Genomic DNA, 13,609 nt, shown 5'->3' with positions numbered 1-13,609 from the left:
AATTTCAGAACCGCCCCTGTCATCTCTGCAGCAGCACAGCTTTAGGGGTCATAGGTCTCAGAAGAAAAGTGTTCCTTCCTGGTTGTTGCTAATTGGACAGACAGGCAGGCTGCTTCCTGGTTACGAATTTAACCTTGACAAAACAGACAGGATTTCGAGTATCTTCCTTCATTCTCTAAATGATTTATTTTTCACCTCACTTCATGCTCATCAAGATATTCACTTTCCCTCTTTTATATTTTCTTTTCAATTTGCATGTTTTGCATGTTCTTTTTATGTAGTGATACTCCTGGTCAGGATATCAAGGTGAAGTCTACTGAATGTCTGCATCTCTGATATTAAGATGGCATCTCTGTTATTCACAGACTATGTCCTTTTGGCTTTATCAGATTGTGAGTGAAATAGTTAGTGATGTGTGTGTATGAGTCAGTAAGGGATGGAGATACACAACACATAGATTGTTGTAATGCAGGTTTTGTATTTGACTTCATTGTTAAAAAGAGATCTATACAATAAAGCAAAATGAGATCACAGATACAAAATAGCTTTAGGGTTTGGTACAAAAAAAACTTTAAAGAAAGACAGGCAATGTCTGAAAAGGTAACCACTCTAATTGTATGTATTGTACTTATTGTATTGTCAGCTGTATAGGTTGGCACTCTCAGTGCCTTTGAGTTTTTTTCTGAGTATAATAGTATAGATGCACAAAGACACACAAACATAACACGTGCACCATGTCCTTACACACACACCTATTCTCTCTCACTACCAACTTTATTATCTGTCTCTCTCTCTCTCTCTCTTTCTCTTTCTCTATCTGCTCTCTCTCTGTCTCTCACTCATATACACATACACAAATATACAAACACACACACACACATACTGTACTGGCCTTAGCCCCAGTGCTCTGTGTCAGCCCAGGGTCTCTGCTGTCTTCACCATTTCCAGATTACATCAGGCTATTCAATCTGTAAATGACTTCCACCACAAAGCACACCCAACACGCACTTTGGGAAATGAGCTACCTAACTCAACATGACCCTGCCCATATGTGGTTGTGTGTGTGGCTCACAGTGTGCGTGGGTGTGTGTGTGTGTCCTGTATCACCTCACAGTGTCACTTGTTAAATGAATATCAAGGTTGCATGAGAAATAATTATTCTTGACGTCCATTCATAATACTCTCATCAACATTGACCACTTAATCACCTAAACGCATAAGTCTTAACAAGCTCTGAACACTGTGTGTGTGTGTGTGTGTGTGTGTGTGTGTGTGTGTGTGTTGTGTGTGTGTGCAATTGTTGAATTTAGGTGTAACTGTGTTTTTGTGTGGATATATAAACAAAACATTAATTGTATAGATATCTGTAATTCAAACGTGTGTGTGTGTGTGTGTGTGTGTGTGTGTGTGTGTGTGTGTGTGTGTGTGTGTGTGTGTGAGAGTGAGTGAGTGAGTGAGTGAGTGAGTGAGTGAGTGTGTGTGTGCGTGCGTGCGTGCGTGCGTGTGAGTGAGTGAGTGAGTGAGTGAGTGTGTGTTTGTGTGAGTGAGTGAGTGTGTCTGCGTGTGTGTGTGTGCCAGTTACCTTCATCTTCACTCTGAAATGCTGACAGACTGAACTGTTTCCAAATCAGATGCAGTGCTCAACAACAGCAAGCTTTTGTTTTTGCATACAGCAATTCCATTACCAGCCGTTTTCATTATTTTAGCATGGTGTTTGTGCATGTGCATGTGTTTGTGTGTGGGTATACCCTGTTTTAAATTTGATGAAAAGAATCTTCTGCTCAGGTTATCTTTCCCCACAACAGAGTTTCTCACACACACACACACACACACACACACACACACACACACACATACATACCCAGGTGACATTGTATGCACACATGGATACTAGCTGCACAATATCACTGGTAGCACTTAACTGACTACACATGCATTTACACTGTGATGTAGATATGTGTTTGCATTAGCACACAATGCAAGCTCTGCACATGCACACACATTCACACACTTTGCCATAACTTCCTGTAGTTCATCCATCTAAAAGCTTTCTGCCGTCCTCAGCATGCCAAGAACATTTAGAATGTCCAGCCAACCAATGAGATGGCTTTTCAGGGATAATGATAGGACAGTTAGGATTAAGTGAACTAGGCCTTTAGTTTTCTCTGTACTCTGATTTATCCGGATACTTTATTTGAAATGAACAACCCAGAACTTAAATCTAACACAATTATGTTTCAGGTCGCATGGTCGCCTCCTCTTATTCCCAATGGAGAAATCCACGGCTATGAGATCCGCCTCCCAGAACCCCGCATCTTCCATGACAGTGACAATGCTTCTGAGCTCATTGTCACAATAACTGACCTCATTCCATACACAAACTACAGTATTACTGTGTTGGCGTGTTCCAACGGTGGTGGACATGTTGGAGGTTGTACAGAAAGCCTGCCTATACCTGCTACTACATTACCCACAACCCCCGAAGGCCTTGAACCACTGTCTGTAGTGGCAGTGAGTGAGTCCTTCCTGGCCATTTCCTGGCAACCACCAAGCAGGCCCAATGGACCTAACATCAGGTAAGATGGATATTACACAGAATCCATACCAAAGGTGGCATAGTTACATGATGTGAGTCTTAGACCACTGGGCTTAGATGGCATTCCACATTGCTGCTTACTGTAAGTTGAACATACAGTATATTAATATAAAACACTGATGCCATGATGCACCATCACTAACAAATTCCCTTGTTTTTCTATCTCATCAACCAATCGACCAATAGTAACACTAGTACAAAAGTAATTTTAAATGACAAGAGCTTAAGAACATACATTTGGTCTGTAATGAAGACACATCCAGTGGTTTACTGTAATCACATTACTTTTCTTAAGGAATGCAGTAGTGTAAAACTGTACTATTGCTCTTCAATAACTTCATTACATTTACTGGCACAACGAAACGTGTGCAACATTCGGATAGAATTATGTTTAGTCACATTTAAAATGTCTGTCAATATCAATCAAGGATAATTATTTTGAATTGGCCCATTGACCAATCTGCTGTCCGAACATGTATAAACAAGGGGATAACATAAAGTACAAAATGACAGAGGGAGGATGATAAGTCTGTTAAATGGAGATACTTTTATTATTCAGAATTCGCACCATTTAATTAATATAAAATATCACAATGAAATATACATGGTATCCAGGTATGATATACCTGTCCACATCAGTAATCTTAACATGATTCAGTCAACATTCCCACTATCAATCAGGCATGCATAACTGCTTTCAAAATACACAGAACCAAACAGATTGCTTCTATTGCTTTCTGAAGGTCGTAGGAATTTAACCAAGTCAAAGAAAAGTAAGAAGAAGACGGTTTAAAATAGTTCTGTACATGAAAATACAGATCCAAAATCCAATACTAGTAATTATCAAGAGCTAATATGAGTGGACCCCAATCTATGTAACGGTCATAGCTTTACATAATTTGAATCAACCCTGTGTTTTTATTAATTAGCTAAAGCCCAAAGTTAGAAACCAGGCAGCCAACACTGACATCTACAGCATGTTGTTATTGAGAGACAAACGCTGGAGATGTTAAATTGTTGCTGAAAAACTTAAGCAAACAAGCAGATAGGGACACTTTACAAGCTGCTAACGTGAGTGCCCTGGTAATGAGCTAAGTGCTGTGAATTTTTTAATCAGTTTTTTCTCAGTCCTATTGCACATTCTGGTTCGTTTTGTTCTGTCCTGTCCTACTCTGTCGGTGATTAGGGCTAAAATAAAGGTCCATTTTCCTGGCAGGCGATTAAAATGCATGTCTCTGTTCTGCTCTGCTCAGCTCTGTGTGTTTGTCTAAGTGGGTTTGTTAAAAGGCGGCATTAAGCCCTTCTCTTCTGATTACAGCAGAAATTAGCATCACTGTAGGGAGAGGAAAACACAAACCCTGCAGAAAAAAACAACAGAGGGAGGGGTGAGATACAGTGAACGCAAAAGAATAGAGATGATGAAAAACAGCAGAAGAGGAGGAAATGAGCGATAAGGAGAAGAGTCAGTTTAAAATTGTGTCTATGTTTTTGTGTCCGTATGCAGGCATGTATGTATTACCATCATGTGGGTACAGTGTCTGTCTGTGTGCTCATATTGCTGCATTTATGAAACATGTGTTGGGTGTTAATGCATTCCTAAACATCCAACCATGTGTGTGTGTGTTTTCTTTTATTCAAATTTTCCCTTCAGATACAAGTTGCTCAGACGTAAAACCCACCAGCCCCTGGCCATCGCCACGGTCCCTACGGTAACAGCCATGTCCCCTCCCCCCTCTGAAGATCTCCATCGCTGGCTCCATGTTTACTCCGGCACCAAATTGTTCTACCAAGATAAAGGCCTAAGCAGGTGAGATTACGGAAATGAGCTCTAGAGCAAACGCCGGCGCGGCAGCAAACTGTGTGTGCAGAGCCGATCGGCGAGCTGGTGCTGATGCCGATCTTTTAATACCGCTCAAAGATACATTAAGCAAATATCCCAAAGAATTAAATTGTTTTTCACACAGCGTTCCCTAATCTCAGTTTGGCACTTGGTGGAAGCTAATTTTTTTTCCCTCTATGCTTGCTAAACGGCTCTGTGTGTACTCTTTTCGGGTTTATGGCTCTACTGTGCTTTATTCAAGTTGCAAAGTTTTCAACATGTCAGCTCTTTTCACTTTGCAGGATTATTTTAATGTTGTTTGAAAGTACTTTATAAGAATGTAATTTGTGTTTGTTTAATAGAAGTTACCATATTAGCAGGACTAACAGTAACTTTACAGTAAAAAAATAGATAAAGGTAAATGCGACTGAAATTAAGATCCCCCACATTGCACTTATAGAGCATCACTATCATATCTGTTATTTCTGTTAATTCCTTTAGTGGAGGATTGATTCACAAGTCAGTACTTGTACAAGGAGCTTGTCTGTTTTAGCATTTGTTATTTTTAAGCCTTTTATTCATAATCTTTTTTTTTATGATCAATTTATTATTGTTTTTTATATTTTTAAACATACAGAACATACAAACACAATTGAACAAGAATAACAACCCTCTTCCACCCCCCACCCTCTGCGGTCACAAGAAAAGAAAACAAACAAACAACAAAAACAGGAATCAGAAATCACACTTTGCCTAGTCACTCTCCTCTACTTCTTGTGATGCTGAGGTCAGTAGGACTGATACTTGTGGTGCTGCGTTTTTCCATAGGTCTATAGTCGATGATTTGGCTTTGTTAATCCTTGCTGTAGAGAGCTCAAGCACAACCACTATTTTACACAAAGCAAGTGGGGGTGGGGGGGCCAGCGCTGAGCTATCATTTTCTTGGTCGCGGTTGAGCCGGCTAGCCAAATTTTCTTCTGCCTCCCAAGCTGGTGTAATTTAGAGTCGTCATTAAGTAACAAAACAATCGGGTCAGTAGGAATTCGACATCCTATCACATTAGATATTATTGATTATATATCATATTTATTCCAAAACTCATGCACCTGTTCACACTCCCAGACCATGTGTAGGAAAGTTCCAGTTTGTTCAGGTTGACAGAATGTGCAATAGGGAGTGGGAATGCCTTTGGAGACATATCTCTTCTGAGGTGTCCAATATGTCCTATGACATATGTTGAAGTGGATCTGCTGGTGATTTGGGTTCTTGGAACAGTGGGAAATGTTGTCCCAAACTGTCTCCCAATTAATTACATTCCCCTCCGGGCTCAGCTCTCGCTCCCATTTCTTTACTATTGGGAGTTCTCCTACAGATACTTGCATCAATTTAGCATAAATCCTGGACACTAATCCTCTCAGATGAAAATCAACGAGCCATTCAATGATTGGGTGAGTCTCGAGACTGTTTCCCCATGGTACTCCATAATATTTTAGGGCTGACCTTAAGCGAAGATTTTATTCAGAATCTTGAATATATTTCTCAGCAACAATAGTAACTTTTAACTCACAGGGAAAGTAAAACATATTGTAGCCCCCTTATCAAAACCACCAATATTGTCTCTCAACAGATTTACCCGTTACCAGTACCAGTTAGTGGTACATAATGACGTGGGCTACTCCTCAGGAGAAATTGTTACGGCAGTGACCATGGCGGGGGTTCCCCACCACCCTCCATCTTTGTCTGCCTACGCTATCAATCACACTGCTGTACAAGTCAACTGGACACAACCCTGTAAGATTACCCTCTTTCTTAAACACACACACTCAAACACACAGTCTGCCCAGCAAAGGTCTTTCATGGCCGTATATTTTACAAAGATTGTTCTGTGACTTGACAATTACAAAACAGTGAAATTAGAGACTGAAAATGATGTGGGTTTTTTTTTCTGCTCCCTTACTCTTCTTCCTCTCCTGTTGTGTCTTTCTCAGCTTTGCAAGATCTACAAGGAGAGGTGGAATCTTACTTTCTGACAATAGTGTCTGCCCAGTCAAGTCAAATTTTGGCTTTCCCCTGTGAGATCATCTCCACAGTAATAAGTGACCTTTGGCCCAGCACGACATATCTGTTATCTGTACAGGTGTCCAACGGAGCACATAATACATCTAAGGCAACAGTTAACGTCACCACAGAGGATGGAGGTATGTGTACTGTATATCTGTGTAATATTCGCCCAACAATTGTTTTTAGAAGTTGGTTAAAGTTTGCCTTCTTACTTCCTATATGTGTGAGGATATTATTGTGCAAATACTGTTATGTGTGTATGAGTGTGTCATGTACAGTATACAAATTCAATACATCCAAGAGAGGTGTCTTTGTTAATGTGTGTTTCTCTGCCTCTCTGTGCTACAGGAGATGTTAAACACATCATGTAGTGAGGCATGAAATCAATACAAAGTGTGTGTGTGAAGCAGATTTAAGGTGTTGTAAAATGCTTGTTGGCACCACACGCAGACAAACACATGCAAACTGCACACAGCCACATACACAAGCAGTGTTCTACCTGTCAAAGACAGCAAACATGGCTGTTCCCATGTCTTATGCAGGCTATAATTACTATACTTTATTTTACAGTTACAATATATCACATATATCATCATCTTTTCCAAAAAAAAGCTCTAAAATTCTATAAAAAACAAATCTATCCTAAAATAAGAGAAATCATATATGTCCCTTATGTTGAAATGGGAAACATGCAGAGACATCACTATGACACCTCGTTGATAGAGGTCTCACAGCTTTAGCCGTCTCTGCATAATCTGTTGTAAAATAAGCACCTGAGACTTTATCAGGATGTAATTTTCTGCAGCTTTGAGAGAGTGTATTTAATGAAATATGAGTCAGTATGAGATATCAGTTCTCAAATCTACTAGTATTTCCCTTTTCAGGTAGGGTCAGCGTTTACTATCTATAGCTCTGAATTGCACAGGCTATCAAACTGTCATCACAACTTTTCTCTCCATTTCCCTCTCCAACTCTCAGCCCAGTCTCTCAGCATTTAAAAGTTAGCTTTTAAATCACTCTATGTAATCATATGTCAAAGGACATTCACTCTGTCTGTTGTTTTCTTTCTGTCTCCATTTCATTCTGAATCTCTTTCTAAACATCTTTCTTTCTCTTTTTTCCCCTTGCAGTTCTATTTCTTTTTCAGTATAATCATACAGTATGTCAAAGGCTTCTCTCTTTCCCTCTAATCTGAGCAGTATAATAAAAAGTGCATTAAAAACATTAGAAAATCATTAGGTGCTAAAGGCAAAGCACGGCTCGTTTAACTGAGAGGGCTCTGGAGGTAATTTCATTATTTTACAGCCATAAGAGTGCACACACACACACACATATACACACACACAGACCAAGGCCAAATATATTTTAACTAATGCAGCTCAACCCTACCAACCATCCTAACATGGCCCGCAATCTATAGGGCAATGCTAACATCCGGACTAATTGGCAAGTAAAATGTGTGTGCGTGTCTGTGTGTGTATGAGTGAAAGAAGCTCAGTGTGCAGTATTGCGTTGATAATGTCATCCTGCAGTAAATGAAATGTAGAGCAGTAGGTTGGGTTTAGGTAAGTGCATTGGCAGCAAATGAATTGGGTTAACTTCTCTTAGCTGAGTGCATTTTCACTTAGAATAATAGATGGAGTCTGTATGATTACCTCTCTCACACACCACCTTTCATATTATTTCCCTCTGTTTGGTTCTCTCTCTCACTTTTCTACACACAACTTGATTTCGTTGTACAGTTAAATTAACAATATTCCTTGTTCTTTCCCCCACTCTGCCTTTAAATTTTGGTCAATGTCTATATATCTTCTTTTTTACTGATTATATCTTTGTCAGATTTTCCCATGTCCTTCACTGTCTCTGCCATTCACTCATTCCTATTGCCTATTCATCTTTAACTCATGTCCTATAGGTTATAATAGTATAGGAGTTGATTAAGAGGAATTCTTAGAGGAGTGAACTAAGGGAATTAAAAGAAGTCAGGGAATTTGACTGACAGGACAATAGAAAGACAGAAAGGTAGAGACTGTCATTCACTTCTGCCTGTGAGACAGAGAAAAATTGAGAGAGTGAGCTGATCATGCAGAATCAATCTATTCTTAGTGAAAACGCACTCAGGTAAGTGAAGTTAACCCAATTCATTTGCTGCCAATGCACCTACCTAAACCCAGCCCACTGTCCTACATTTCATTTACTGCTGGATAGCATTATCAACGCTATACTGCACACACACACACACACACAGACGGACAGGTGGTCTCCCTCCGTCTCTAGACTAACAACACCCTGCCTTATAGGCACACCGACACACATTCCTGTTTATTTCTGTGTCACACACACAAACACATTCTCTGTCGTGCTGTGTGCCCATCTCTATCCCTCTCACACACATTCATGTTCATACACCTCTTGAGTAGAGATGGTTAAAGGTGTATGCCTAGATTTATTAATCTTACATGTCTGTTATAAAATGTCAGCGCATACTCATGATCTCATAGTCACAGCACATAGTTTTAACATCGCCTTTTCTTTTTGACTTTTACAAGCCTGGCCTGATCACTAATGCAGCACAGTTTAAAGACATTTTAAAGATTTAGTTGTGTGGTTTTTTGTGTAAAAAAGCACTGTGTACAAGCAGTTGTCAAATAAATTTGTGTGAAAATGTGCCTCGGAAACCACCAATATCATTTTTTGCAACAGTCGAGATGGTCTATATGTAAAAGCTTAATTGTGTGACGTTGAGAGCATTGGTTTCATACCACAACTCAAACGTGCATGTTTGAAGATGACCACGTCTCATATCTTCATATCTTTGTCTCTTCAAGCTGTAAAACATTCTGTTGTTCTTTAAGAATCAAACAATTTTGGGTCTCCGTACTCACATGTGCCATCCTCAGAGCCAGACGGGATGTCAACCCCAGAGGTGGTTCCAGTTAACAGCAGCACAGTACGTGTGCTCTGGTTTCCTCCTCTACGGCCCAATGGAGCCATTACTGGTTACTACATCTACCTTAATGACCGTCTTCATGGCAGTGCAGACAACAGCTCAGGGTCCTACCTGCTGGGGGACCTGCGGCCTTTTACTGTCTACAACGTACAGGTACACACACAAACAAAAGCAGATATGCACACAGAAAGGTAGACACACAAACATGTGCATTATGTTGTTGTCTGTTTTGTTTGTGTATTTCAGGTGGAGGTGTGTACTGTGTATGCATGTGTGCGGAGTAACGTTACTCAGACAACTACTGTGGAGGACATACCTGCCGACCTGGCCACACCGCACGCACACGTGATCAGCCCCAGGTAATACAGTGATGTACTGCATGTTGTTTTTGTTATTCTTTCTGCATGTTCTCTCTACTTTATTTCATCTTAACCATGCCAGGTTTGAGGTTCATGAAACTGTATAGCCGTTGGTTTGACTGTAGTAATCGTTAATGTTTATCTGCAGCGCAAAAGGTTGGTTTGCATGTTTTGACACAACAGAATCAATACAGCTGGCACTAACAGAGTAAATGGTTGAGCTATTTTGTCTTGTGAAGGCAGCACAAGACGTGGGCTATATACAACAGGACTAAATGAAAATGTAATTTTAATCAGCACTTGTAACCTCTATATCAATAAAGAATAACATTATACATTGTTTGTATTACACAATTTCAGTTGTTACACCAGATTTTACACTAATATACACTATACAGATATACTAATGTATTACAGTATTTTAACTATATAATAATACTGTAACATATTACCTTGAAGTTATTAATACTTAAAATTAATACAAATGTGATGGTAAACTGACATTTTATTTGCAGTCAGGTTGAATTTAATGACCCTTAAAATGCTCTGCTTCCCACGTTTGACCTAAATCTCAATGTTGCAAATCTTACAGTTGCAGAGGAAGTAGTGATTTGTGGATTATTTTCTGTCTAGAAGACTCTGGAAGTTGTAACTCTGTGTGTTACTACACAGGTCTTCCCTCTGCCAAAGATGTCAGAGATAAAAAAAGAGGAAAATCAATAGTGAGAAGTGTATAAAGACACACACACCCTGACACTGTAACTCAACTTTGTCAGGCATTAACCATGCATGGATGCATGTGTGTGTGTGTTTGGGTATGACAAAGTTTTTGTGTGCCTCTCGGCAGTGTGAAAGGAGTGTGAAGGAGAACTCTCTCTCTCTCTCTCTCTCTCTCTCTCTCTCTCTCTCTCTCTCTCTCTCTCTCTCTCTCTCTCTCTCTCTCTCTCTCTCTCTCTCACAGGATGGTGAGGTTGGACTGGTCCCCTCCAGACAGACCCAGTGGGATCATGCTGGGCTATGATGTCTTAAGAAGGACCCTGAGGCCATGTGACGTTGGGTCAACAGGGGTCACATCCTCTGTGGGGGAAGAGTCAGGTGGTATAAGCTTCAGATGTTTCTACTTGCAGTGTCCTGCCACTCATGGTGTGTGTGGGACGTCGTGCTTCCATCCTGACATTCAGGTGATTATGTTCTGCTCATATGGTACTTCATCACATGCATTTGGTATAGACAATACTTCATTAACATTGATGTGCTGAAGGAAGGAACAACATTTACAGTTTAAAACAATACAATATTGATTGTTCTGAAGGAGTACTGAATTTTTCACTTTTTGTCAAAACTATTGCCTGGAACACACACTTTAATATGCAACATTTAGAGAGTGTGCTGTTTATCTATGTAATAATAAATGACATACTGTTTTGAAAAGCAAGACATAACACAAATGTTGATTATTCAGTTTGTATTGAGAATGATACATTTTGGGGGTTAATATTTCTCTTGCTTTGCTCTGCTATGTTCGGTCCTTCATCTTTCTTCTGCTATAATCCTCTCTCCTCTGCCCTTTTCACCTGAATGCCAGAGCCTTTTTTAACTAGAACTTGTCATGAGTAATCATTTAAACCTTTACTGTCCAACAACAACATGTGTAAAACAAGATAGAAGTCCAGGGTCTTTGCTCAGGTTGCTGATCTGAAGTGGAGAATACATTGTTGCTGTGTACTACTTCAGGATATTAGTCTGCAGATATTAGTCCACACACACACACATACATATATAAAGAAACACAGAGGCACGCAGACAAATACACACTCTCACATTTCCTCTTCCAAACGCAAGCTATGTAAGTTGGATGCACGGGCATTCTCGGAGTGATTAATTTATCTAAACAGATTAACTTGTCATCTGCATTCACTTCCATCCTTGTGTCATTGAATGCCAGCCAAGTTGGCACAGTGAAACTGCTCGCCATACATAGACCCCCACAGCACCCAATGGCACAAACATTAACAACAATTCAGCTCACACTTACAAATACACACATACACACCTACTTAAGAGCCACACTCATGTACCTAAAACAAAATCTCCTATATCCAACACGTACACAAACATCTATTGTGAATTGGTATTTTGGGTGTGGTATATATAAAGAAAGCCCAGAAACAATCATTTTTAGGGATGGTGGCCCTATAAAGGAACATTCCCAGTGATGATCAATATCCTCCTCTTTGGCAGATAGGCCCATACTTTCAATGCACACACATAACTGTGCCTGTGTGGATTGAGTTTACATTGTCCGTATGTGTGTGTGTAATTTTATGTCGACCAGGTTTGCTGCAGTGGACTACTGTACACTAAGAAACCACATCATCATTGCTGTGAGGGCAGTTACCTGAGTTTGAGTAATTCTTCCAATCCGGTCTGCTGTGATGGCAAACTGCTCCTAGCTCTCCCTGACCACCAGTGCTGTGGAGGATACTATGTTCATGTTAAAACCAGTGAGTGTCAAATCACTTCATATACCGTATGTTCACTTACATGGGATTTGCTCTTTTCTACATGACTGGAGTATAATCTTTCCCTTGTCATTCAAGTGTTTCCTTCATCTGTCCTTGTCTTTGTAGATGAAAACTGCTGCCCTGACCACTCGCAGGGCCGGGTCTCAGTGGGGCTGGGTGACAGCTGCTGTGGGGGGGTTCCTTACTCCATGAAAGGCGGCCAGCTCTGCTGTAGTGGGAGCCTCCATGATGGCTATGGGGTCCAATGCTGTGGAGGCCGGATTGTGGATGATACACTGGTGTGCTGCGGTGATGCTGAGAGGGGGGAAGTGCATTCATATACCCCAGGTGAGTGAAGGAAACACATAGATATGAATATCAACTAACATTCTCTGTTGTTAGAATATTTTTATATTTCAATAAAAGGGAGGAAATTAAAAGATATTTGCCCAACAATGAAAGTACATTTGGGTGAAGTTGAATGGGCTGCTGAGCCTTCTGGATAGAAAACAGTTTTTGTATTTAGAAAATCCTCTATTGTAAAATCTAATCAACAAAAAGGTCCTTTGTTCAGAAAACTAGTCACTCTGGCCCAAAAAGGATTTTGCCAGAGTTTAGTCCCCTGTGACTTCTTAATGTTTATGGGGGGAAAAGATAGAACATGATAGGACAAGAGAGTTAAGCAAAGAGGGTTGAGGTAGACACATGGTGCGGGAACGTGGGGTCGTTTCCCTTTCTTACTCTCCCGCAGTGTCCCAAAGCACCCGGATACCATGGCACAGATGGGACTGTGTATGTGTAGGTGTGGGTGTATGTGTGTGTCATTAGACATCTTTGTCATGGCAGATGATGATGAAACACACTCTGGATGGCACCGTTGAGGGCACTGCCAAGCACACAGCAGGGCAAATACACACTCATTCTCTCCTTCACATAAACACACACACCTTTACACATATCAACATATTACATGCACTCACACATACACACAAACACACACACACACACACACACACACACACACACACACACACACACACACAGTCAACAGGGTGCCCTCGGCAGGGTTCCCTTAGTGTTGAGTGCCAGAAACAGACACGTGGACTCTATTCATCACACATAAACAATGGCCCATATGGGCAGGCCTATAGTACTCCATTAGCCTATCCACAGACACATTGACACACACACAAACACACACGCAAGACCCCTACCCACACAAAAATACATGCATGCCAGAAAAAAGTTCCTAGAAAGCAATAAAGCAAAACAACAATACTTTTTTTTTATATCTGTTATCATTTGTAATTTGATAGTATT

At 40.4% G+C, this 13,609-nt stretch overlaps 1 protein-coding gene across 1 annotated transcript in view; it reads left to right on the top strand.

Moving 5' to 3' along the window:
• The window catches only part of ush2a (Usher syndrome 2A (autosomal recessive, mild)), a 232,565-nt gene that overhangs the window by 146,707 nt on the left and 72,249 nt on the right, over positions 1–13,609 (top strand). The window contains exons 54-62 of the mRNA XM_028606322.1: positions 2,242–2,576; positions 4,248–4,403; positions 6,043–6,206; positions 6,404–6,613; positions 9,377–9,579; positions 9,673–9,785; positions 10,747–10,966; positions 12,121–12,289; positions 12,416–12,637. Of these exons, the coding sequence (XP_028462123.1) occupies positions 2,242–2,576; positions 4,248–4,403; positions 6,043–6,206; positions 6,404–6,613; positions 9,377–9,579; positions 9,673–9,785; positions 10,747–10,966; positions 12,121–12,289; positions 12,416–12,637 (1,792 nt within the window). The remainder of the gene's footprint in view (positions 1–2,241; positions 2,577–4,247; positions 4,404–6,042; positions 6,207–6,403; positions 6,614–9,376; positions 9,580–9,672; positions 9,786–10,746; positions 10,967–12,120; positions 12,290–12,415; positions 12,638–13,609) is intronic.

The sequence above is a fragment of the Perca flavescens genome, chromosome 1 (assembly GCF_004354835.1).
Source record: "Perca flavescens isolate YP-PL-M2 chromosome 1, PFLA_1.0, whole genome shotgun sequence".
Classification (NCBI taxonomy): Eukaryota; Metazoa; Chordata; class Actinopteri; order Perciformes; family Percidae; genus Perca; species Perca flavescens.
This window is presented reverse-complemented; position numbering and strand designations above follow the sequence as displayed.